This window comes from Equus przewalskii, chromosome 3 (genome assembly GCF_037783145.1).
Source record: "Equus przewalskii isolate Varuska chromosome 3, EquPr2, whole genome shotgun sequence".
NCBI classification, from domain to species: domain Eukaryota; kingdom Metazoa; phylum Chordata; class Mammalia; order Perissodactyla; family Equidae; genus Equus; species Equus przewalskii.
Genome location: NC_091833.1, coordinates 36,353,777 through 36,381,147, shown reverse-complemented (window position 1 = coordinate 36,381,147; position 27,371 = coordinate 36,353,777). Strand labels below are relative to the sequence as shown.

General features: G+C 45.0%; 1 protein-coding gene across 1 annotated transcript in view; it reads left to right on the top strand.

Moving 5' to 3' along the window:
- LOC103542095 (adhesion G protein-coupled receptor E2-like) overlaps positions 1-24,685 on the top strand; it is a 31,119-nt gene extending 6,434 nt beyond the window's left edge. The window contains 18 exon segments of the mRNA XM_008509023.2: positions 1,932-1,985; positions 2,270-2,404; positions 6,228-6,383; positions 6,945-7,226; positions 8,167-8,210; positions 8,329-8,406; positions 8,818-8,995; positions 12,064-12,151; positions 12,153-12,169; positions 12,360-12,580; positions 12,764-12,943; positions 14,028-14,225; positions 14,509-14,744; positions 17,723-17,789; positions 18,198-18,289; positions 19,285-19,453; positions 19,539-19,649; positions 23,702-24,685. Of these exon segments, the coding sequence (XP_008507245.2) occupies positions 1,932-1,985; positions 2,270-2,404; positions 6,228-6,383; positions 6,945-7,226; positions 8,167-8,210; positions 8,329-8,406; positions 8,818-8,995; positions 12,064-12,151; positions 12,153-12,169; positions 12,360-12,580; positions 12,764-12,943; positions 14,028-14,225; positions 14,509-14,744; positions 17,723-17,789; positions 18,198-18,289; positions 19,285-19,453; positions 19,539-19,649; positions 23,702-23,710 (2,315 nt within the window). The 3' untranslated portion in view covers positions 23,711-24,685.
- Positions 24,686-27,371: the final 2,686 nt, after the last annotated feature.

Below are 27,371 nucleotides of genomic sequence, written 5' to 3'. Positions count from 1 at the left end.
TGTCCTGTCCCTCCCCAGTCTCCAAAGCTCAGAACCCCACACTGAGTGCCACTTCTGCAATTTTGGAAAGTCCCTCTGCTACCTGGCATCTTATTTTCATAAAACAAAGAGAGGGGTGGCATTCAAGGTGCTTCAGGAGCTCACAGTGCATTGCATTCCAGTGCAATATCCATCCTCTTCTTCTTCATCGGTGACTGCCAGGATAAGACCTTCTCACACTGGAACCCACATGGGCTTGGCCATGCCAGGAACCCTCTTAGACCCTCTGGGCCATGATGGACCCAGGAACCCTGTCCAGAAATATGGAAGGGGGGATATTCGAGGGTGAGCCAACACCCCACAGCAGGCCTTGACCCTGACCAACAACCCCACCCAGAGAAGACACCTCCTGGCACCTGAACTGGCTTCCTGGCCCTTAGCCTCTGTCTACTTCCCTGAGTGAGACTCCACTCTGACCCTGCAGATAATTTCAGTTCACAGGCCTGTGGGCAACTCAGATGACCGGGACCTTGGAGGATGTGGTGTCAGAGGTGGACAGGGTGATGTGAACCACCCCACACACTCAGATTGTCTGGTGAATAGAAAAGGCTCCCATCTGGACCAGATGAAAAGAGAGGGCATCTTTGGGGACCATTGCCCCAGGTCTGACCTTCTCCCAAGGAGGTCAACCCAGACCCCATGTTCACCTAGACCACCTACGGACAGAAGATGGAGGCTGAGCCCCACTCTGCGGGGCCACAGGTCTGTGTCCCTGGTGGGAGGCCAAGGGTCAAGAAGAAATATCTACCACCTCTCCCCCATCAGCACCTGCTTCCCTCTTCAGCCAACCAGCCCTCAACCAAAACTGGCCTTGTTCAGATGTGGTTTGTCACCATCTCCTGCCAGTCCATAGGATGTCTTCGTGGGGATGAGAAAAGATCCTTTCACTGCCCCAAGTCTGTGTGGCCGGACGTCAGCCCCTACTGTTACCCCACCTGGTGTCCACTGTCCAGGTGGCTCTGGACTATCTGGCATTGTATTCGTTCTCTTCACTCCTTCCTGCAAGCTCCCTGAGGGGCCTCACTCAGGAGTGAGTCTTGGTCCAGCTGCATGGAGCTGAGGCCTCAGAGTTAGCATGGATGAGAGACAGCTGTCCTTCCAGGGTCCCTGGGATTCCAAGGAGAACTCAGACAGCAAGCAGCCACCTTGGGGAGTCGGCAAAAGCTATCACTGGCAGCCAAGAAGGGTCTTGCTCAGGGAACTCAGTATTTCCTCTGCAGTCAGTTCCCTGGAAGGCCCAACTGGCCTTTCTTCAAATACTGGGTTGGGGCACCCAGGCAGCTGTGATGTCCCCACCCCAGCTGGGAGCTGCCCAGGGAAGCTGAGGGCACCAGGACTGACAGACAGGGATGACTCAGGCCACTTCCATCCACATCTGGACAACAGAGCATCTAGGCCACCACATTCACCCATAGGATGCCTCCATGTGTGAGACAAGGCACCCACTCACCCAGTGGAAACAGTGGGACCTTCTCAAAGCAGATTTCTGCCATCACCAGAGAACAGAGAAGCTGGGTACAGGCAAAGGCACTCCTATCTGAGGACTTTTGCCTTCAAGATTTACCCCGTCCATTGGAAGAGGTTGGAGTTTCTAAGATGTGTCCCTGTCTCCAGCTGTCGATGTATATTCTGTCCCCTTACCTGTAGCACCTGAGGTTCCATGAGGGCTGTCGCTGTCAGTGACTGATTCCTAGGGTAGTCCTGGGAGATGGAGGCGAAAGGCTGAGCCCTCAATTCTGAGTCAAGTACAGGAGCCTTGGGGATGCTGCTGGAAAGCCATGGGCTGCAGGGCCAGAGCCACCTCCCCGGGAGGCAATGGTTATGTGGCCAAGTGTTGAAATTGGACCTTAACTCTCCTCTTCTTTATCATCTCTCTGCTTTTTCTGCCCCAGCATTGTCCATACTGTTGCACTTGACACGTGGAGCTACAGTCCGCAAACTTATAGGTGAGTCTGCCCAATCACCTTCATTAGTGATGTCAGCTGGGGCGTCCATGCTGGGGTCTGGGATCCTCTCACCAACAAGGGAGGCAAGGGAGGTTTATTCTGCAACTGAGATGGTCCTCTGTGGACAAGAGAAGCTGTTTTTCCTCCCTAAAAGTCCAGAGATTTCTGAGCTCTTCTTCTTCCAGTGTGAGCCATCCCTCTCTCCCCTCCCCTCCTCTACTCATGGACTCCTGGCTGCTTCCTCCATTTCTTAGCCCTTCTGACCATGGTCTCCATCCCCACAGGCTCTACCCCAACCTCCTGTGCCCAGGAGTGCCCTCGGAGATCCGTATGTGCTGATGCCAATGCATGTCGCTGCCTTCCAGGATTCAGTTCTTCCTCTGGGGAGGTCTTCATCAGCCCCTCGGAGAGCTGTGAAGGTAGAGAGGCTTGGGGGTGGTGGGAACACATACAGAGATGGTGGGGGAGCCTGTGCGGCATCCAGAGCCCTCAGCCCAGAGAGCAGCACAGGAGCACTGTGTCAGGGATGAGAGAGGAGACAGGCAGGGGAAGTGTGAGGGACGTGGGCACCTGCTTTCACGGTCAGTAGGGAGAGAGTTGAGAGCTCACACAGGGCAGCTGGGCTCCGAGGGCTCCGAGTGCTGCTCTGCCCCTGACTGGCTCTCCGACATTCGGGAAATTGGTTCTCCTCTCAGTTTGCCTGTCTGTGAGTTGGGGATAATCACTGCATCTGCCCCACATGGATGGTGTGAGATTTAACATTTCTCTGTGGGAAGAACAGGGAAAGACTAGTACACAGCGAATTATCAAAAGTGACAGCTATCATCATTGTTACTGCTGTTATTATTGTCATTATTCAACTAATACAAAGAAACGGGAGAGATAATGGAAGCAACAGGAGGAAAGACACACCCAGGGCCTGGAAGCTCAGGCCCTCCTACCAGCCAGAGCTCGCCAGGAACCCAGCTCACGACCATGGTCTCACACCTCATGCTCACAGCAGCCCCGTGAGGCTGGCAGAGCTAGGATTGTGGGGTTTTTCCAACCTTCATCCATTTCATCCACTTTCCACCCCCTCACGTCTGGTGACAATCAATCTGTTCTCTATATCTACATGTTTGGGGGTTTTTTTAGATTCCATATATAAAGGAGATCAGAGAGTATTTTTGTCTTTTCTGTCTCACATTTTCACTTAGCATACTGCCCTCAAGTTCCATTCAAGTTATCACAAATATCAAGATTTCCTTCTCTTTTTATGGCTGAATAATATTTCACTGTATCCATAAACCACTTTTTCATTATCCACTCCTCCATCAATGGACACTTATGTTGTTTCCATATCTTGGCTATAGTGGGTTTTTTTTAATTTAAGGGCATTTAGTACGCTTTATTCAATCTTTTACCCCACATGGTGCCTGGGAGATTAAAAATAACCGGAAAGAATTTTTTTCCAAAACGTTGTGATTTATTAATATATCTCTTAGTCTTTTTTCTTTGTTTGTTTACAGTTTTATTTATTTGATTTTTTATTGTGGTAACATTGGTTTATAACATTATATAAATTTCAGGTGTACATCGTTATATATTTTGATTTCTGTGTCAGTTGCGTCATGTTCACCACCCAAAGACTAATTACAATCCGTCAGCACACACGTGTGCCTAATCACCCCTTTTGCCCTCCTCCCTCCCCTTTTACCGCCTGGTAACCACCAATCCAATCTCCGTTTCTATGTGTGTGTTTGTCATTGTTTTTATCTTCTACTTATGAATGAGATCATACGGTATTTGACTTTCTCCCTCTGACTTATTCCACTTAGCATAATATACTCAAGGTCCATTAATATTGTCACAAGTGGCCGGATTTCATCATTTCTTATGGCTGAGTAGTATTCCATTGTGTGTATATACCACATCTTCCTTATCCATTCGTCCCTTGATGGGCACCTAGGTTGCTTCCAAGACGTGGCTATTGTGAAGAATACTGCAATGAACATAGGGGTGCATGTATCTTTTCAAGTTACTGTTTTGGTTTTCTCCTGTTAAATACCTATAAGTAGCATTGCTGGATCATATGGTAGTTTATTTTTAATTTTTTGAGGAATTTCAATTCTATTTTCCATAATGGCTGCATCAATTTACATTCCCACCAACAGTGTATGAGGGTCCCCTTCTGTCCACATCCTTGGCAACACTTTTTATTTCTTGTCTTTTTCATAGTAGCCATTCAGACAGATGTGAGGTAATATCTTATTGTGGTTTTGATTTGCATTTCCCTGGTGATTAGAGATGTTGAGCATCTTTTCATGTACTTGTTGGCCATCTGTAAGTCTTCTTTAGAAAATATCTATTCAGATCCTCCGCACATTTTTATATTAGATTGTTCGGTTTTTCTATTGAGTTGAATGAGTTCCTTATATATTTTGGATGTTAACTGCTCATCAGGCATGATTTGCAAATATTTTCTGCCAAACTGTATGTTGCCTTCATACTGTTGGTGATTTCCTTGACTGTGCAGAAGATTTGTGGCTTGATTAGTCCCACTTTATTTTCGCTTTTATTGCCTTTGCTTTTGGAGTCAAATCCAAAAAATCAGAACCAACACTTATCCTATCAAGGAACTTACCACCTATGTTTTCTTCTAGGGGTTTTATGGGTTCAGAGAAGCATCATTTTTAAGTGACCATGATCGGGCTCAACGAGATTCATCAAAAGTCACACGATTAATAAAGTGGAGGAACCTAGGTCTAGGCCTAAAGTGGAGAGCTTCCACCCTCAGTAATGGACCAGAAAGGGAATAACACTGAGAAACGGTTAAGATGGAAATGTTTATGTTATATGCATTTTACCACATGAAAAAAAGTGGAAAAGAGGGAAATTATATGGTTGTTTCAATAAGACATACACTTCATCTACTCAAAGCAGTCCTAGATGCATATTTATTGAAAGTAAAGGAAAATATCCCTAATATGTTTGAAAAGATTTTAAAAATTGCTAAAATTTCCAATAGTCTGTATAGTGAGCTAATGTGTAATTTTCTTTGTTTTCATTTTTTACATTTTCTTTATTTTCTAAGTATATGTTATTTATTGTTTGGGGAAAAGTAGATTTTATCAGGGATAAAAAGGTTGTGACAACGGCCCAGCCATCCATGACCCTGGCAGTGTTCCTAAAGTCTCCTCTGTGTGTGCGTGTGTGTCTCACGGAGATTTGTAGATGGGTGACCATGGACAGGAGACCCTGCTGCTAATGCCCCTGGATCCCAGCTCCTCTCTGGGAGGGCGCCTGTCAGGTGGAGATGTCCCATCCTCATGTCTCCCCCCATCCCTTGCACCTCATTCTCAGTGGTCCCACACTTGGCTTCACACCCTCCCGTCAACCTTGAGAACAGATGTCCAGCCATTGCCGCCATCATAGAACAGAGGAGGGAAGCCCCGTTGCCAGGTGGGGGCTGAACACGAATCCTTCAGGTGTGCGTCCCTCCTGCGTCCTGTCCTGTCCTGGTGCTGACACCCACAGCCTGGGTCTGGGCCTTAGAAGAGAAGTCTGCAGGTGCAGAGAAGAGAGGTCTGATGTGGGGGAGACCAGTCGCCTACTGATTTGTCATGATGCTGTGAGTCCTTTCAGGCACTGAAGTCGCTGGTCCCCTGTTTGTAATGTGCAAGGGTCAAACATTCTGTCCCTGCATTTTGATTCACTTCTGTGTTGATGGTTCTTATTAAGCTGATCTTGTTTTTAGTTAATTGTGTCCAGCCCCTGCTCTGTGGGTCCTGAGCTACTCAAAGGGGATCTGGGTTATGGGCATCTTTTCTCTCATTTTCAGAGAACAGAAAGAGAAAAAGATGCAAAAAAACACCCCCAGTGACTCAGCTGTGAGACCCTTCATGCTGCTTCTTCATTTCACACCCCCAACTGATGCAAATAAGGGGGGACTTCCCTCAGGGGTGGAGACAGCAAGACTCCCATGGAGACATCCTGGGGCATCTTGAAAAGGCCTGACATTGGGAGCTGGGGGAGTGCCTGATGGGGAGTGAGGGTGCACTTGGGCCACTGGGAGTAGAGGTAGGGTGGAAGCCAGCACTGGGCAGGCCCCTGACCACCTGGCTCTATGCTCAGTTGTGAATGAGGCCACCTGGGCGTCAGTTCTTTCCATCCCCCATGACTGGGTCAGGCTGGAGGCCAGGGTCTCTGCTCTATGGGAACTCACACCTTTTGGAGGTGACCCTTTGTCTTGTTGTGTTCCAGACGTCAATAAGTGTGAAACCCCGTCAACAGTGTCCTGTGGAAAATTTGCAGATTGCCACAACACAGAGGGCAGCTACTACTGCACATGCAGCCCAGGATACCAGCTTGTTTCTGGGGCAACGTTATTCTGGAATGAGAAAGAGAACACGTGTCACGGTGAGAACCACTCCTTGTTTTCCATCTCCTCTTCCATGAGGTTTGGCGTCATTCAGCCCACTTTCTCCAGGCATCAGAGGGCCGTCCTGGCCACCTATCTGATCACCGTCCCTCTCTGAACCCCAAGGCTCAGAGCCCTCCACAGAGGGTCACTTCTGGAACTTTAAAATATCCCCTTGCCCACCTGGCATCTTATTTTTGTAAAACAAAAGAAAGGGGTGGCATTCTTCAGGATACTTCAAGATACTTCAGGAGCTCACAGTGCCTCGTGTTTCAGCACAATATCCCATCTCTTCGTTATCATCAGTGACTGCCAGGATGAGACCTTCCCCCACCGGGGCCCACATGGGCTTGGCCATGCAGGAACACACTCAGGCCTCCAAGCCCATGATGGACACAGGTGACCTGCCCAGAAACCCAGGAGTAGGGAGATTCCAGGGCAGGTCCACCTACCCCAGCCAGCCCTGTCCCTGGCCAACAGCCCTGGCACCCTGACCCCAATTCTCATCTGCTCAGCCTCCATCTAAATCCCCACATAAGGCTCTCCCTGACCCTCTCCAGTGATTTCAACTGACAAGCCTGAGGCCAGTGGAGACGACCAGGACCCAGGAGAATGCTGTGCCGGGTCTGAGCAGGATGACATGGACCGCCCCCAACACACACGCGCATGGGCACAGTCAGATCAATGGAGAAGGCGCCCTTCAGGACCAGATAGCAACCGAGGGCATCATCAGGAACCACTGCCCCAGACCCAACCCTCTCCCAAAGAAGTCGACCCAGGCTCCAAGGAGGCCCAGAACACTGGGGGACAGAAGACGGGCCGCTACTCAGCGGGGTCCAGAGGTATGTGTCCCTGGTGGGAGGCCAAGAGGCCCAATGGCTGAAATGAGTGACAGCCCTCAACCACCAGCACCTACTCCCTTGTCCAGCCAGCCCTCACCCACTGCCCTGTTCAGATGTGGATTCTCACCACTTCCTGCCGGTCCAGGGGAGGCCTTCGTGGGGATGAGTTAAAAAGCACCCAGGGCTGCATGGCTGGACGTCAGCCCCCACTGTCCACCCAGACCTGGTGCCACTGTCTGGGTGGACCCAGCCTGTCCAGTATCTTCTTTATTCCCCCTGACCCAGCCCTATGGCCTCACCCTAGGGATCCTGTGTGAGGGGCAGTTCTTGGCCCATCTCTATGAAGCTGTCTCAGAGTTAGTGTGGATGGGAGAGCACTGCCCTGACAGGGTCAACAGTGTTCCAAGGAGAACTCAGCCAGCAGAAGCCGCCCTGGGGGAATTAGGACCAAGGCCATCACTGGGAGCCAAGACAGGGCCTGGTGGGGAAATGCAGCATCTCCCCTGCACTCTGTTCCCAAGGAGGCCCACCCTGGCCTTTCTCCAAATGTTAAGGGGGGACACAGGCAGCCATGATGTCCCCACCCCAGCTGGGAGCTGCCCAGGGAAGCTGAGGGCACCAGGGCTGGCAGACAGGGAGGCCTCAGGCAGATTCCATCCACATGTGGACAACAGAGCACCTAGGCCACCCCATCCACCCATAGGATGCCTCTATGTAAGAGAAAAGCTGCCCATGCACCAGGAAGGAGACAGTGGGGCCTTCCAGAGCCTTCTCTGCCCAAACTGGGATCCCTAAATAACCAAATGACCAGGTACCTGGCCGACCTGACCTCAGACTCCTGCCCTCCACACACACAAACACACACACACACACACACACACACACACACACACACGGAGATGCTCTCACACCTAATGAAGCGCTCTTCTGCCCCCTGCAGGAACCTTCCCCGCCTGGGCTCCACCCCGTAGAATCAAGAGCCAGGTGAGTGCCCCCAACAGGGAACGAAAGGCAGGAATCCCTCCGCACAGCCCGCCATTTTCCCCGAGCTCCCCCGCCCTCCCTCGAGGCTTCCTGACCCCTTCTTCTCCCCTCCCCCCAGCGTCTCTCCCGCTTCTTTGAAGGAGTCCAGAAACTGCGCGTAGGCTTCCAGTCAGCCTCGAGCCAGGACACCGTCCAGGTAGGAGCAGGACACAGAGGAGGCAAGGTGGAGGCACCCCTTCCCCATAGAGGCCTGGTAAAGCTTTGGTCTGGGAGGAGCCAGACCCAACAGGACGGCGCCCTGCTCTGAGGCCCCGGTCCTCCTGGGTGGGTGGCGACTGCCCCCAGCATGTGTCTGTACTCACTGTGAGACACCCACGTGCAGCTAGTGACACCTTCCCTCTTGCCTCCCTGAACTTTGGATTCATGTCACCCTTGGCATTCACCAACAGGATGACCTCTGAGTGGCTGGATTCCAGGAAAAAAGACCCAAGGAATCCCAGCCAACATGACTTTTATCCTCAAATAAACAGTTACCAGGGTCTGCTTTCTGTGGCTGAGTGAGCAGGGTCTTCATGCAGACCCTCTGCTCTGTGTCCCCATCCTCCAGGGTCTCATGCATGAAGTGGATGATCTGCTGGAGACCCCAGGGGACCTGGAGACCCTGCCCCGCTCAGAGCAGCACTGTGTGGCCGCTAACATGCTCTTTGGCCTGGAGGATGTCCTGAGAGGGCTGAGCCAGGCCCTGTCCAATGGGTCATTGACCTTCCATGCACCTGCAGGCACAGGCAAGTACCCGAGTCTGCCCCAGGCTCCTGCATGACCATTTCCCACCTCATTTCGCCCAGGCCTCACTGGAGCTGGGTGACCGTGCTTGCATCTCAGTGTTACTCTCATTAACAAATTAAAATAAAAGGTTAAAAGGAAATGAATAAATTATATAAGTGAAATAAGTCCGATTGGTATTTGCCACAGTTGACAGGGTGGGTGAAATGGATGAAAGGGGTCAAATGTTTCAAACTTCCAGTTATAAAATAAATAAGCCACGGGCGTATGATGTGCAGCATGGTGACTGTAGTTAATAATACTGTATTGCATATTTGAAAGTTCCTATGAGAGTAAATCTCAAAAGTTCTTATCACAAATTTCAAAACTTTTGTAACCTGCATAGTGTCATATGTGAGCTAGGCTTATTGCAGGGATCCTTTTGCAATATAGACAAATTGTTATGTTGTACACTTGAAATTAATATATCAATTATACCTCAATAAAGAAAGAAAAGAATACCACTGTAAATAATATACATTTTCATTGTGAACTAAATTATGAGCAGATGAAATAATAACAAAGAATTTAAGATAAAATAGAAATGGCTTCAAAAGAAAACAATTTATTTAGTTTAGAAGAATGTGAATTTAACATTATTTGATATTCAAGTATGATTTATTTTATTGAGGTAAAATTCACCTAACATAAAATTCACCATGTTAACCAAAGTGTACAATTGAGTGACATTTAATGCATTCACAGAGTTGTGATCATGACTTCTATTTCTGAAGTATCTTCATCACCCCAGAAGTAAACATTGCAACCTCTAAGCAGTCGCTCCTCATTCATGCCTCCCCCAGCCACTAGCAACCATGAATCTGTTTTCTGTCTCCATGGATTTGCCAATTCTGCACATTTCATATAAATATAATTATATGGCATGTGACCTTTTAGGCTAGCTTCTTTCGCCCAGCATGATGTGTTCCAGGTTCATCTATATTTTAATGTGCATCAGTATTTATTTCCTTTTTATGGCTGATTAATACTCCATTGTATATATGGGTATACCACCTTATGTTAGTCCATTCATCCATTGACCGACATTTGGGTTGTTGCCACCTTTGGACTATTGTGAATAGTGCCGCTATTAATATTGGTGTACAAGTTTTTGTGTGAATAACTTTTCAGTTCTTTGGGGTACATACTTAAGAGTGGAGTTTCTGACTAGTATAGTAGTTCCATCTTCAACTTTTTGAGGAGCCACCAAACAATTTTTCCAAAGTTCTACTTTTCTACTTTCCATTTCCACCAACAATGTCACAAGGGTTCCAGTCTCCTCATCCTCAGCAACATTTGTTACTTCCATTTTATTTCATTTTTAGTATAGTCAGCTAATATCTCCTATGGTTTTGATTTGCATTTCCCTGATGACTAACAATGTTTAACATCTTTTCATGTCATCATTGAACATTTCTGTGTCTTTTTTGGAGACATGTCTATTCAAGACCTTTCCCTATTTTTTAATTCAGTTGTTTGGTTTTGGTTGTTGAGTTGTAAGAGTTCTTTATATATTCTGATAGTAGACCCTATGAGACGTGTGATTTCAAATATTTCCTCCCATTCCACAGATTATCTTTTCACTGTCTTTATGATCTTTTCACTTCAATGAACAGCTGGTTCCATTTTGATGAAGTCCGTTTTATCTGTTTTTTCTCTTGTTGCTTGTGCATTTGGTGTCCTATCTAAGAGTCCATTCCAAATCCAAGGTCATGGAGATTTACCTCTATGTTTTCTCCTAGTTGTTCGAGTTTCAGCTCCTAAATTTAGATCTATGACCCATTTTGAGTTAATTTATGTGTATTGTGTGAGGTAGGTGTCCAACATCCTTCTTTTGCTTCTGGATATCCAGATGAACCAGCACCATTTGTTGAAGAGGCTATTCAATGGGAAACCATTGAACAATGTTGGCATTCCTTGTTGAAAATCAATTGACATAGATGTATGGGTTCATTTCTGGACTCTCAGTTCTATTTCACTGGTTTATCTGTCTATCCTTGTGCCAGTACCATGGTGTTTTGATTACTGTAGGTTGGTATTAAGTTTCGAAATCAGGAAGTGTGAGTCCTCCAAATTCGCTTTCCATTTTCAAGATTGTTTTGGGCATTTGGGCCTCTTGCAATGCCATATGAATTGTAGGATGAGCTTTTACATTTCTTCAAAAATAAATTAATAAAATGATGGTGGAATTTTGATATGGATTGCATTGAATCTGTAGGTCATTTTGGAGAATATTGCCATCTGAATAATATTGATCATTCCAATCCACAAACAAAGGATGTCTTCCCATTTATTCAGCATTTCCAGTTCATTTCAACAATCTTTTGTAGTCTTCTGTGTACGTATCCTAAGCCTCCTTGGATAAAATTATTCCTAATATTTTGTTGAATATTTTTGCATCTATGTTCATAAGAGATGCTGGTCTGTGGTTTGTTTGTTGTGATGTCTTTCTGTGGGTTTGTTTTTAGGATCATGGTGGCCTCGTAGGGTTATTTAGGTAGAGTTCCTTCCTCTCCTATTTTATGGAGGAGTTTACAAAGGATTCCTGTTAATTCTTCCTTGAATGGTTGATAGAATTCACCAGTGAAGCCATCTGGTCTGAGCTTTTCATTTTGGGAATTTTTTGATTACTGATTAAATCTCTTTACCCCTTATATGGCTGTTCAGACTTTTTGTCTCTTCTTCAGTCAGTTTTGTAGTTTATGTGTCTCTAGGAATTTGTCCATTTCATCTATGTTATCTAATTTGTTGTTGAATAATTACTCACAGTTTCTGTTATCATCCTTTGTAAATTCAGACGATATCCATATATATATTCCATTATGATTTATACCAAATATTGTACACAACATTATACAATATATAAAATAATGGTTTTTCTCTGTACAAATAACAATAGTATTACATATAGTATTGTTATATATAAATAGATATGTATGTGTAAATATCTATAAATAAAACAATGGTATTGTATCAACCACTTAGTCACAATTACTAATCTAAGTCCCTGTGTGCCTCGCACAACTCTTAGAGCTGACCCTGGAGGTGCTGGAGCAGGGAGACAGAAGTATCTCCTTGAGCCAGAATCGGGCAAAGATGCTGCTGAAGTGGGAGACTGCTGGGATCTGCTGACTCAGGTAAAGGCTGAGATGAGGAGAAGGCCACTGAAGCTTCCCAGTGGGCCAAGTGTCCAGGGATGGGACAGATAGAGGATTAAATGTTAAAGGGAAGTGTGGGGTATGGAGAGGCCACAAGGAGAGAGTCCATCTGAAGAAGGAGGGGTCCTGTTGGGGACACCAAGATGTCAACCTTGCCCTTGTCCTGCAGGCCCTTCTGTGGTGGGCTTTGTCTCCATCCCGGGCATGGGAAAGCTGCTGGCTGAGGCGCCCCTGGTCCTGGACCCTGAAAGGCAGGAAGTTGTACGGGAGACACACAAGAACTTGCTGCAGGAAGTCACCCATGTCCTGCTCTCAGATGTCGTCACCACCTTCTTCAGCAGCAATGACACTCAGAACCTCAGCTTCTCAGTCACCTTCATCTTTAACCATGTGAGTCCAGGTGGGAGGGGGCTGTGGGTGTGAAAGAGGCCTGAGTCCTGGGTGCAGCCTTAGGGTTCAGGTGGGTCCCCATAGGTGCATTATTTACCCAGGAAGGCCCTTCATGAGCCAAGTTTGGGTCAGCATTTCTGAGCATCACAACCAGCAGCTCACACTCACTCCCTGATCTTGCAGTCAGTGACCCCTCAGCCAAGGAAGAAGGTGCTCTGCGTCTTCTGGGAGCACAGCAGGAATGAAAGTGGTCATTGGGCCACCACAGGCTGCACGATGGTGGGCACCAGAGACACCAGCACCACCTGCCAGTGCACCCACCTCAGCAGCTTTGCCGTCCTCATGGCCCACTACAACGTGCAGGTGAGGACCCTGAGAGGGGCTGTGTTCAATGTCTGTGGCACTGTAACCAATTCCCACACATGCAGTAGCTTAAAAGCCCACAGGTTTGTTATCTCCCAGTCTCTTCAGGTCAGTAGTCCTGCATGGTGCAGCTGTGCTGTCTGTCAGCATCTTACAAGCCTCAAATCATTGTATCAGCCACAGCTGCAATCTCATCTGAAGTTTTGGGTCCTCCTCTAAGCCCCGTGGTTCTTCGCAGAATTCAGTTCCTTGCAGTTGTAGGACTGACATCGCACTTTCTTGCTACCTGGCAGCAGGGGACCATGCTCAGCTCCTGAAGGCTACCTGCATCCCTTCTCATGTGGTCCTCTCATAGGCTCTCTCACAAGGTGTCAGTGGTCCTATCTCGAGGCCAGCAGCTGAAGCTCCCTCACATCAAAGCTCTCTCAAACTTTGAGTGTTTTTCCCCAGAAGCCCAGATCTTTCAGGGGCTCACCTGCTTAGACCAGGCCCACCCAGGATAAACTCCTTCTTTTCAAGTCAGTTGATGTAGGACCTGAACTGGGCCCTCCATGTGCCATATGCCTTCACAGCAGCACTGGACTGGCTTTTGACTGGAAACCTGAAAGAAGGGGTGTGTCCACGCGGGGGCAGGGATATGGTCGCCAAATTAGACCTCTGCTCACCTCAGGGGTCTCTGGTGCAGGAGTGCTCAGGGGCTGCAGAAAAGACGATTTGGCAGAGGGCACCAGGGAAGCCGGTGAGAACAGGTGGGTCGGGGCCGTGTTGGCCTCCCCCCCTGTGCAGGTGAGCTGGTGAGTTCCTCTAGGTCACCAAAACCAGAGACTCACTCAGGTGACCTCTAAAGGAAAATAAGCCCTTGTGAGAGGCAGGGCTTCGTCCAGACTCTGAACCTATCAGTTCACAATCACATAGTGTCCTAACATTCTGAACGTTTAGGTACTTAGCCACAAACATCACAAATTTACCTGGCCTCTCCATTCCTAAATTCTTCTATGCCTAAAAAGAAAAATAAAAATGGTGGAAGGGCCATTTCTCCAGAGCAGGAAGGAGTGACTGTGCTCTCCTCTTTGCTGGGTCCCAGAAGGAGGATCCCGTGCTGGATGTGATCACCTACGTGGAGCTGAGCCTCTCTCTGCTGTGCCTCCTCCTGGCAGCCCTCACCTTCCTGCTGTGCAGAGCCATCCAGAACACCAGCACCTCCCTCCACCTGCAGCTCTCGCTCTGCCTCTTCCTGGCCCACCTCCTCTTCCTCACGGCCATCGACCGAACGGAGATCAAGGTACTGACCCAGTCCCAGTGGACCCTCTGGCCTGCCCCAGGGGGTGCTGGGTCCATGAGAGCCATGCTGCCCTGGATGCCTTAATGAAATGATCTTGGGTCCTGGGGAAGGTTAGGGGGTGAGTGACCAATGTCACATTGACTGATGCAACTAGACGACAAACCCTCTCTGACCGCTCCTTCATACGCATCAGACTTCTCCCCAATGGCAAGGCACGGGAGAGGTCCTGGGGCCACACTCCACGCTGACAGTCCCTCCTGGTGAGGCCTCACTCCTCCCCCAGGTGCTGTGCGCACTCATCGCGGGCGCCTTACACTATCTCTACCTGGCCTCCTTCACCTGGATGCTGCTGGAGGGCCTGCACCTCTTCCTCACTGCACGAAACCTGACGGTGGTCAACTACTCCAGTGTGAGCAGGTTCATGAAGTGGCTCATGTTCCCTGTGGGCTACGGCGTCCCGGCCGTGATCGTGGCCATTTCTGCAGCATCCAGGCCTCATCTCTATGGAACATCAACCCGGTAAATGCACTTTCCCGTTTGTCCTTATCTTCTCCAGCACAACCATGGCCATCATAGAACCAACACAACACTTTAATTTCACCAGAATATGATAGGCAGATAAAAACTCAGTAACCACTCCAAAGACACCTTCCTGGTTTCATGATTGCCTTCATTGAAGTGACTGTTTTAATTCCTTAAGATTTAATCCTTTTAAATGCTAATTATATTATGTTAATAATTCTATATTTATGTAATAATTATGTTTTATATTAACTATACACTAATATAATATTGATGATATGTTAATAATTACAAATTAATATAGTTAAAATATATGATGTGACTCATTTTGATGTTTTAGATTTTATTACATTAAATATTAATTTTATGTTATATTAATGACTATATTGTACTAATGCCTATGATACATAATATCAATTGCATCTTATATATTAGTGTATGTATATTAATATAATACTCATTGCATTAGTTTTGGAGACTGTTTTAAATCTTCTAGAAAGCAAAATTAAAGTGAAGGGATGGCATTGGTTTGTGTAATCCACTTCTCTCTCCTAATTAAAAAAAGGGAGTTAATTTAGACACTGAAATCATTATGACCAGAGCTAAGATTTGTAAATCACTTCTGTAGAGCAGTCTTTGATCTAAATATTTTTCATGTATCTCAGATCAAATCATCCTCCCCACAACCTTCTGAGGTAGAAACAAGTGATATGCCAGTATTACAGATGACAAAACTGAGGCACAAAGAGATTAACTAACACGGCCGAGATCTCAGAGCTGGCTGGTGGCAGAAGTGGGATCAAATCCAGTCTCACTCACAACACAGTCCTACACTGATAAAATTAATGTTCATCTGCATCGGATGAGCCCCGGCCAGCCAGCTTTCCTAGATAACTTAGGATAAAAGCGAACTCCATCTGTAAAGGACCAGACAATAAATACTTTTGGCTTATGGGCCATCCCATCCCTGTTGCAACTACTCACCTCTGTCCTTATAGCACGAAAGCAGCCACAGACGATACATAAGGGAACAAGTGTGACTGTGTCCCAGGAAAGCACATTCACAAGATCAGTTGGCAGCCCACCTGGCACAGGCTGCAGTTTCCTACCCCATCCTTAGTAGCTTTCTCTTCCCTTCTCCCTGGTGGTGCCATCTCTCCATGCTCCTGCCACCTCCCATCTCATTCACAATTCCCCTCACTTGGGATCAAATTCCAATCCTGTCACTTGCATAAGTGTGGCCTTGAGTGACTGCCTCTGTTTCCTTAAGCCTCAGATGCCTGACCCGTGATGGTTTGAGTACCTGTGTGTGTGTGAGGAATAAAGGCATTCTGCACATGAGCCCTGCCTTAGTGCTGTGTCAGGCTTACTGTTACTTTTTCTTTTTTTTTGCTCTCGTCTTTGGTGTCCCCAATTTTTTCACCTTGTCTCTACCTACTCAGCTTTCTTATCTCAGTGTACAATTCATTTCTCTCAGGGAACCCTTCACAACTATGTGAATCTGACACACCCCAGCCCAGGTGAAGATTCCAGCTACACGTGCTCATACTCTTCATACCATGATCATAAAACTCGTCATCTTGTTTGTTTTTCCTGCCTGACTGTTGACCTTCCACCTGGCTGGACCTCCCAGAGGACTGAGACCAGTCTATCTTAGTCACGACTGGGGCTTCAGAGTCATGCACAGATCCTGGTAGAAAGGAGACACTCAATATTTGTCAACTAAACCATAAATTAATTGATTGGTTGATATTTTTACTTTTAAAAGTTTGTATTTTTTTCTGCCAGCATTTCTGGGAACCAAGACTTAAAAGAAGTTTTTAAAAGGAATTTATTTTTTTAAAAACCACTTTGTTAAGGTATGATAGACATGTAAATAGATGTACGTATTTGACGTATAGCTCCTGATGAGTTTGGGGATATGCATACACCTGTGAAACCATCACCACCATCAAAAGTATATACAAAATTCAGTTATGTAAGATAAAAAGATCAGGAGACCTACTAAGGAGCACATGCTTATAGCTAATAATATTGTGTTAGACACTTAAAATTTACTAAGAGGGTATATCTTACATTAAACGTTTTTACCAAAGAAAAGCAATAATAATAATATTAATTAAAAAAACAGAGAAAGACGAACACTGCATGATTTCACTCATATGTGGAAGATAACAAATACATGGATAAAGAGAACAGATTAGTGGTTACCAGTGGGGAAGGGGGCTGGAGCTTGGGAGAAAGGGTAAAGGGGCGCATATGTGTGGTGATGGATAAACGGTAGACTACTGGTGGTGAGCATGATGCAGTGTATCCAGAAATTGATCAGTAATAACGTACACCCGAAATTACATAATGTTATCAACCATAATGATCTCAATAAAATTACTTGAAATAATAATAATGATAATAATAAAGGAGGCAAGAGGGCTTGCCCCGTGGCATAGTGGTTGAGTTCAGCATGCTCCACTTCAGTGGCCCAAGTTTGCAGGTTCAGATACTGGGCATGGACCCACACCACTCGTCAGCCATGCTGTAGCAGTGACTCACATAGAAAAGAGAGGAAGATGAGCATAGATGTTAGCTCAAGGACAGTCTTCCTCAGGAAAAATAATAATAATTATAATAATGAAGCAGGAAGAAACTTTGGGAGGTGAGGGATATGTTTATTTACCAATTCTTTATCCACAAAGACCAATATATTGTGTTTTTTTTCCTGAGGAAGATTTGCCCTGAGCTAACATCTGTCACCAATCTTCCCCTTTTTGCTTGAAGGATATTGGCTCTGAGCTAAATCTGTGCCAATCTTCCTCTATTTTATATGTCGTTGCCACCATAGCATCGCTGATGAGTGTGTAGGTCCGCACCCAGGAACTGAACCCAAGCAGCTGGAGCGGAGGGCACCAAATTTAACCACCAGAACAGCAAGCTGCTCCCATCACAAAGACCAATATATTCTTGAATCTCTTTCTTAGATGCTGGCTCAACACAGACAAAGGGTTTATATGGGCCTTCCTTGGCCCCGTCTGCACCATCTTCTCTGTGAGTAATGGATGACATCAGAGCCTCCTACCTGCCCAGCTGAGGGTCATTCAAAGTCAGGTGTATAAGGAGGGTTACAGGCAGGGTGAGCAGTCATTCCAGTTTGCCCAGGAGTGAAGGGGCTCCCATGAGATAGGAATTTCAGTTTTAAAACTAGGACTGAAGTGTTTCCTGAGACATGAGATTTCAGGGCTAAAACTAGAAATTCCCCTGCAAACTTGGGTGAGTCGGTCACCCAAGTTACAGGACAATGATGTGCCTGCGTTACTGGGCGTTGGGTCTGGTTTTCTAGGACTGCTGTGAAATACAAATGCCCTTGCTGCTGGGTTAGGTGTTGGATGAGCTAGGAGGAAGGCTGAGCAGATGTGGAATGCATTTACTATGCCTTGTGGGGATATTCATCTGCAGATCAACTTGGCTTTCTTTCTGATGACCTTCTGGATTGTGAAAAACAAGCTCTCCTCACTCAGCAGCGACGTGTCCACCCTGAAGAACACAAGGTGAGGGTGCAGCAGAGGGTGCGCACCATCCCCCATACAAAGCATGGTCCAGGGGCAAGGCCATATGGTCCCAAGCTCCCCATGTCCTTCACCCAGATTCTGAGGGGACTGGAAGAGAGAGGTGCTCCCACCCTCCTTGGAAGCCAGCTCAGATACTGTACTTTGCTGCTGACACGCAAGCCAAAAGCCTTCTGTCCATCCGTAACCCCAGCATGAAGCACCTAAGCTACATAGAGAACTGACTTTGTTCTGATAAACGGGGATTACTTTCCTGGCTCCATGAAAAAGGGCCTAGAACATCCACATCTTTATAACACGCTTAGGAAATCACACAGCTGTTCCCAGAGCCCAGCACACCCTTTCGTGCCCACACCTCCATGAGTGCTCTTCCTGAAGCCCTCTCCCACTCTCCCACCAGCTGAAAGCAGGTTCATTTGCCGCTTATTACATCTTCTAAGGGTTTGGGGATGTCCTTTGCTTTCCTCAACTTTGCACAGAATCGATGGCCTCTATTCTGAGCAAAGGAGGCTCTGGGTCAGTTCATGGAGAAGGTGAGGATGGGAACAGTGCTGGATGGTCCTGGGCAGAAGTACCTTGCACTTCACAAATTTATAAATGACCATTTGTTTTTGTCCTTCCACTAGACTGTAAGGTCTGTGAAAACAGAAATCTTGTCTTTGTTGTTGTTAATGCCCAGGCCCACGCCTAGAGCCGGGTGCACAGAGTGACCTCAGCACTGTAGGTTGAGTGAAATTAGGGATCTTCAGGAAACATCATGATAGTTTTGAAATCCACATTATGCGGTGTCACTACCATCTTGAGTCTAAATGAAAATGCCATCCTGGACAAAGATAGCATTTCTTTTTGGGGAATCATGGCCAGTAAGAGCTAGGTTGATCACAACTCAGTCAGAGGCATCCATGGAGTAGAGATGAAAATGGCCTTGGTTTTGTTGCTCTCTGTGCATCACAAGCCTCCTTTCTCCTGCTCCCCAGAATGCTGACTTTTAAAGCTACAGCTCAGCTCTTCATCTTGGGATGCACGTGGTGTCTGGGAATCCTGCAGGTGGGGCCAGCTGCCCATGTCATGGCCTACCTCTTCACCATCATCAACAGCCTGCAGGGTGTCTTCATCTTCCTGGTGTACTGCCTCCTCAGCCAGCAGGTACCACTGTCTGACGCCCACTCAGGATTCTGCCCATCCTCACTCCTCTCAGTCAGCTGACGCAGAGTCTGCTTTGCCTCTGCAGGTCCAGCAGCAATACAGGAGATGGTTCAAAGGGGTCACAAAAACCAAAGCCGAGTCTGAGAAGTACACGCTCTCCAGCAGGGCCATGCCTGATGCCTCCAAACACAGTGTGGTAAGGGCATGCATAGCTCCCAGAGCACTTCACTAACAGATCTGCTTGAGCAGCACATGCCTACCACACTGGGCAACCTGGGTATATAGGAGGTGATGCCCTAGCATGGCTCACACATGGTTTACTCCTGGACTCACTCAAGGCACTCCCCTGTCATGAAAGGAGCTCTTCTTCTACTTTCACTCACTGTGTTTCTATGCTCGCCTTGACCCTTGTACGTGGCTATCTTATTCTCCAAACGTGTGGAAATGCCCACTTTGTGAGAGATGGTGCATGTGCTTTTTAATTTTCCTTGGGAAGAAGATAGAAAACACTTACTCACAAGCAGAGAAAGATGCTATAGTATGCTCTATGAGCAGGAACTAATGATCTGAGGCAGTGATGCACGAGCTACTGAGAGTCACAGCACCATTCTTTCTCTCAAGTCATTCCAGGCCCCCCCTATATCTGAAGGACAATAAACACATGGTATATATGGTCATAAAAGGAAAGTGAAATCAGCATTAAGTTGGATCTGAGACTGTCCTTAGAAGTCTGCAAATCGTTCCTGGTATTTTCAACACACACATACAATGCAAAACCAGGGAGGACAATCACAGAATGCATAAGAGAGATTCTAGCAAGGTGAATGGTACCAAGAATTGTATTTTCAGGTTTACCAACCATTTTCTTGTATTTTTTATTCATGTGTTCTTCCCATTAGCACTTGGAAGTAAGTGTTACTCCCACTTGGTAGGTGAAGAGAGTGAGACTCATGGGGTCTGGGTGTGTCGTGCAGGGACTTAAGCTGCTTCGTTCTTCCTCCCAACTTCCACGAGCCCCCCACCTGGCAAGGCCTCTGCATTTCTCTCCTCCGCCTGCTGGTCCACCCTCTGCAACTGCCCCTTCTCAAATACTCCACTCCTCAAAGGTCTCATCCTTCTAACTCTTCCCTCTTCCCAGCACATGTTCCTACCAACTTCTTCACAGGGAAAATCAACTCAGTGGATGAAACAGGGTTAACCTTGTGCTCTCAAAAACGCCAGGCATTTGACACCTGGTTCATTCTCTCCTCGTTCCATCTTATTCCCACAGATAGACAAAATCAGCTTCCAACTTTTAAAATCTAATCCCTCTGCCCGTATTTTTTAAAATTATTGAGGTCATATTGGCTTATAATGTGTAATTTTCAGGGGTACGTTATTATATTTGAGTTTCTGTGTAGACTGCGTCATGTTCACCACCAATACCCTAGTTTTTATCCATTACCATACATATGTGTCCCTTTACCCCTTTTCCCCTCCCCCTACCCCCTTTCCCCCTGGTAACCACTAATGTGTTCTCTTTATCCATGTGTGGGTTTATCTTCCGCATATGAGTGAAATCATACCATATTTGTCTTTCTCTGCCTGACTTATTTCACTTAGCATAATACGCTCAAGGTCAATCCATGTTGTCACCAATGACACAGTTTTGTCTTTTTTATAGCTGCATAATATTCCCTTGTACTTATATATACACCACATTTTCTTTATCCATTCATCCGTTGATGGGCGCTTGAGTTGCTCCCACATCTTGGCTTATGTGAATAATCCTGAAATGAACATAGGGGTGTATAAATCTCTTTGAATTGTTTATGTTCTTTGGATAAATACCCAGTAGTGGAATAGCTGGGTCATATGGTATTTCCATTTTTAATTTTTTGAGGAATCTCCATACTATTTTCCATAGTGGCTGCACAAGTTTGCACTCCCACCAGCAGTGTATGAGGGTTCCCTTTTCTCCACATCTTCTCCAAAACTTGCTGTTTCTTGTGTTGTTAACTATAGCCATTCTGACAGGTGTGAGGGGATATCTGATTGTAGTTTTGATTTTTATTTCCCTAATAATTAGTGACATTGCACATCTTTTTGTGTGAGTTTTCCTCCACCTGTATTTGGTTCCTGACACTCGACTTCTCAATAACTTTACATTATTGCTCATGCATTCTCTCTCTGGTCCTTGCACTGTCTCCCCTTCTGAACAGCATCTTTTCCACCTTCATTGCAACATGCTAAGTCGCTCTCTTTAAAAATACTAATGTTATATGTTTTACCCCTCCCTCTTCTTCTATACACTCAAGACTAGCTTTTGCCTCCTTCATTCCACCAAAAGAGCTCCCTCTTAAGCCCCCAATGGCCTTCATGTCAAGGGATGAAATAAATATCCTTTGGTCCTCTCAGCAGTATTGGATGCTGTGGTTACTGCCTCCATCATGAAACTTCTCTTTGTCTCTGGCTTCTATGTCTCAACACTCCCTGGAATTCTTCCCCTCTCTCTAGCTGAGCTTTATTCATCGTCTTTACATTTCATCTACCCTACCTGGCTTGGGTCTAGAAACACTTCTATTCTCATATTAACCTACCTCGGACAATCTTGTCCACAGGGTCTCAGTGAACCACGCAGGAAATGATGGTCACATATATTTCTCTGACTCTGAATTACCTGTGAGCTCCAGACCACTAATCCCAATTGCCTACTCGAGACCTCCACTTGGATATCTCAGAAGTAGCTCAACATTGTCATAACAGAACTTAACGAGTTTTTTACCAGTTTAATCCTCTTCAGGATTTCTCATCTCTTTGGGTGACATCTCCAGCCATCTTGCACCAGCCAGGACCTGGAACATCCTTCACATTATCGTCTTCTCTACCCTGTTCCACCCCAAACCAATCCATGGCTAAATTTTGCTAATATTTCTTCCTCAGGAGCTCACAAATCTGTCTTGTTGACACCGTGCCCATCACCTTGTCCCTAACTCCAGCTCCCATCTTCTCTTGGCCAGATTGCAATATCCTCCTAACTCGTCTCCCCTCTACTCTTCTCCATCTTCCAATTAGTTTTCCACATAAAATTCAGAATTGTCTTCTCAAAACAAAAATTTGATCATGTACCACCTTGCATAAAAATCCCCCAAATCGTTCCCCATTGCCACTAGGAGCAAGACCAAAATACATGAGGTTCCAATTTCCCCCACATCCTCACCAAAACTTGTTATCATTTGTTTTTATACCTTGGTGGGTGTGAAGCAGTTTTTCATTATGGTTCTGATTTGCATTTCCCTAATGTCTAATGATGTTGAGCATTTTTCCAAGTGCTTATTATCCATTTGCATGTCTTCTTTGGGGAAATATCTATTCAAATATTTTCCCTATTTTTAATTCAGTGATTTCTCTTTTATTGATAAGTTGTAAGAATTCTAGGTGTGTTCTGGATACAAGTCCCTTGTCAGATATTTGATTTGCAGTTATTTTCTCTCATTCTGTGGGTTGATTTTCCATCCTCTTGATAGTGTCCATTGATGCACAAAAGCTTTTTATTTTGATCAAGTCCAATTTATCTATATTTTATTCACTTGTGCTCTGGGTGTCAGCCCTAAAAAAGAATTGCCTAACCCAGAGTTACAATGATTTACACGCATGTTTTCTTCCAAGACTTTTATGCTTTTAAAATTACATTTAGGTATATGATAGGTTTGGAATTAATTTTCTAAAATGCAGCGAGGTTGTTAACATGGTGTGAGGTCCACATGCTGTTGCATATGCCTGTTCGTTTGTCCCATCATCAGTTATTAGAAAAATTATTTTTCTCTCCATAGATTATCTTGACATCCTTGTCAGAATAAACTCACCATAAATGTAAGAGTTTATTTTTGGTCTCTTAACATTATTCCATTCATCTCTCTTGATTATTGTAGCTTTGTAGTAAGTTTGAAATTGGGGAATTGACTCTACAAATTTGTTCTTTTTTTCAAGAGTTATTCTGGACTAATTGAAGTCCCGTATAAATTTTAAGATGTGCTTGTCAATTTTGAGAAGAATTTAACTGAGATTTTGACAAGAATTGTGTTAAATCTGTACATCAGTTTAGGGGGATGCTACCATCTTAACATATTAAGCTTTCAGATCCATGAACACAAATGTTTTTCTGTTTCTTTAGAACTTCTTTGACTTCCTTTGACAATGTTTTATAGTTTTCATTGTACAAGTCTTGCACTTTTTAACACAGTATCATTTTTCCGCTTTCCTTCTCAGGAGAATTAAGTGGACAACTAAGCCAGAAGATCTTGTATCCTGGAATATTCTGAACTTCATCCTTTGGGCAAAGTGTATAAAAAATACTTTTTCATGTTTGTTGCCAGTTACTCTTCATGGCACCATTGTGGGAGAAAGTATGCAGGAAATGTTTGACATTCAGTTGCTGGAAGATTTGGGTTTTCTCATCCATACAGCATGATGTCACTCCCTGCAAAGTCAAGGAGCTATGGCCCAATTCCTCAGTTGCCTTGGATTAACCCCCTCTGCCCTAACCTCTTTTCCAACAAAGATGCTCCTCACTTTGAAGATCTATAGTAAGGAAAACCAACCTCAACTGACTTTCTTAAAATAGCATAAAAGAGAAAAATATTGTTCAACCACCTGCATGTAGTGTAAACAACTAATCCAGTTGCCCAACTTTCCTCCCTTTGGTACCAAATGTCCTACTTCTCATGAAACACTTGGGCTACAGGTAAACTAAAACAGTTGGCCTCCCTGCATACATGCTTCCACTTCTTCACTCTCCATTTCTAAATGCTTACTAATTATTCATTCGAAAGTGTATTTTTATTACTCACCATATGCTACACACAGAACAAGACAGATCCAATTCCTGATTTCACTGAGCTCACAAGTAAACAATAATATTTCTTCTCTTAGTGTGAACCCTGTGGATAGAGTCTGTGCATCTTTACGTTTTATAAGCAGAGCTGTGTAAAAGTGTATTTTAATAGTACACATTATGTAAGATGCATTTGTGTATAACATTATTTCATCCTCGGCATGCAGTCTAGGCAAGATCTAAATCCAGAGCTGTTACACCTACGAGAAATTCCCTGTGGGCCCCACTGACCAAATCTGCATCAATTTGAACATCAAAGAAAATTACTGTAAATAAATATAACATATTAAATAAAAATATGCATGAATTTATGGTGATATATAAAACATCAGCCAATAAATGTAGACGATGTGATAAAATGAGAATATCATGGTTTTTTCAATATCCAGTAAAAGGCCACTAAAAGCATTGGGTGAAAGGCTGCTGGAGGACAGGCTGGTCCCACAGTGACCAAGAGTCCCCTCAGATTACTGGTTCATCACAAGGGCCAAGGTGCACGTCTACAGCATGGAGATCTGCCAGTCACCATCTGAACTTAATGATCAGGCTCAACATCATCAATACGGGAAACCTGACATCAGATATCTCCTGAGAAGACATGAAGTTACAGCATCCCATTTGTGGTGAATGAAGAATTTTGACAAATCAGTCTAACCTAAACCTAATCCAGCTTTAGACCAAGGGTAGACAAACTGTAGCATGCAGGACAAGCACAGGCAGCTAGCTGCTCCTGTGAATAAAGATTTATTGGAGCACAGCCACACCCATTCATGGATGTATTATCTATGGCTGCTCTCACGCTACAGTGTCAGAGTTGAGTAGCTGTGACAGAGACTGTAAGAACGACAAGCTGAAAATATCTACCACCTGGCCCTTTATAGGCAACCTTGCCAGCACCTGTTCTTCCAGATCTAACCTTCAGTATACACGGAATACAGGGGACAGAAGAACAGGTTAAATGACATCAAGAGGAAACAGTCAGGCAAATTGAGAACGTGAGGCATTCAACAAGCCATTGGCCTGGACTCTTCTAAAGTCAATACCGTTTTAAAAATGACTAGAGGCTGCTTGAGATTAAGAGACAGAAGCGACAATACAAACAAATTCAACGTCAATTTTAGTGGGACTCTGGTTCAGATATACAGCTATAAAAGGTGTTTTGCAGGCAATTGGGATAATTTGATTATGCGTCAGATATTAAAAGTTATAAAATTGTTCATTTTCTTGGGTGTAATAATCTTACTATGATTATCTGTGCCGGGGTCCCGCCCCGGCGGAGTCCAGGTTCCTGAGGGATGGACGGCGTCGGCGCGATGAGGGAGGGGGAAAATAAAGGGGATGTGAGACTTGGGTTGGTGTTAGCAAGTCCGACTTTACTGTGCACAAGTGTCGTTTATATATTTTTCAGGATTAGTACAGAAATAGTTTTACAAATATTCTCAGAGAGATAAGGAAGTAAAAACGAGCACAAGAATATTTATTAGCATTCCATTCTATAGAGCATAAGGTTAATGATCGTCTTCTCCGCAATTAACTAGTGTTTGTTGTCTCTAAGCTAAAGGAGATAGGTACCTAGGCATCTGTTGTAATTCACGGTAAAGTTAAATCAAAGAGAGAAGGTCCAGGCCTCCGGACAGGACAGCAGCCCGTCTGGTTACATCCTGGTGGAGCCATCCCTGCCTCCCTCAATCATTTACGCCATTAGTGTAGATGGTTAATGGGAACAAAAGGCGACTCCAGGGTGTCTTATCCCCAGGGCTATCTGCATTCTCAGCGGGCAGTTAAACATCTTTACTTTTTCGCGCCCTTTAGGGGGTGGAAGCATTCCTTTGTCTTTTAGATTGTAGAGCTAACGGTCCCTTAAGTACACTGCCGGAGAAAGTATCATATTGTTAGTAAAGTAAAGGGCTGAAAAGCTAAACTAAACTATATATCTTCAAGAATAAAAAAGAGAAATAAGTATACACATAACCTTGATAGAAAGCATGCATATAATTCAGAAAATATCAGGGGTGTTGGCCGGCCGTCCTTCACCGAGGGGCATTCTTGCACCCCTCGGCCCTTCTACTCACCAATTATTTATTATTTATTGCTTTTAGGAGAAAACCTCTATAATATTTTAACAGAAAGCAGAAGGTCAAGAATAATATATAGATACTTCTTGATCATCCAATTAACCAGCAAACTTAGAAGGACGATGCATATGTATATTTAGACAAAGAACTGGAGGGAGAAGGAAATATTAACCAGATGGAGGCCATAAACCTAATTCGACATCTTATCTGGGCAGGATTCCTTTCTGATTGTCTCAAATGGGACTGTGTGCTCCTCCATTAATTAACTGAAAAATATCTTGAAAGTTACCTGCAGGTGGTCACATTCTCTTACTATATCTAATTTTCCCGGGAGGTAGTGCCTCCCAAGCAGCCACCCAAAGGAGTGAAAACTGGAGGTTAGGATAGGAAGAGGAGTGAAGGGCAATTAGAAGCAGCACAAGTTTCAGAACTATGTGAGGGGCTGGCCAGTTATTCTTCACCAAGGGGCGGCCCTGCACCCCTCGGCGTTAATCGGCTGGACCCTGTCAAACAGCCGATCAAATGATGTAGCCACGGTTCCCAGCATATCTGGAGAATATTCTTTGAAATCTTCAACATTTGTTGAAGAAATATTGAAGAATGAAGCACCATGATGTCTGCCAGTGACCATCAAATGTTTTAGCAAGAATATGTGTGTGTGTATATAGATTGAGAAAGACTTTTTAATGTGGCACTAATTGTTGCTGAATCTAGATAAGTGTTTATTGTATCACTCTTCCAAATTCTGTGTTTAAAAATTGTAAATAAAAAATGTCAGAAAAGTAAATAAATATATTAATTAGTTATTAACTTATTAAACATATACCCTCATAAATTCATAGAAGTTCAGATCAACTGCCTTTTCTTCTGCACAAAACTAACTTTGGGAAGTGACATTTTATAAAACTATGAATTTTCATGGCTATATGGTGATGGATTTAAAAACTAAAAATTAAAATTTTAAAATACT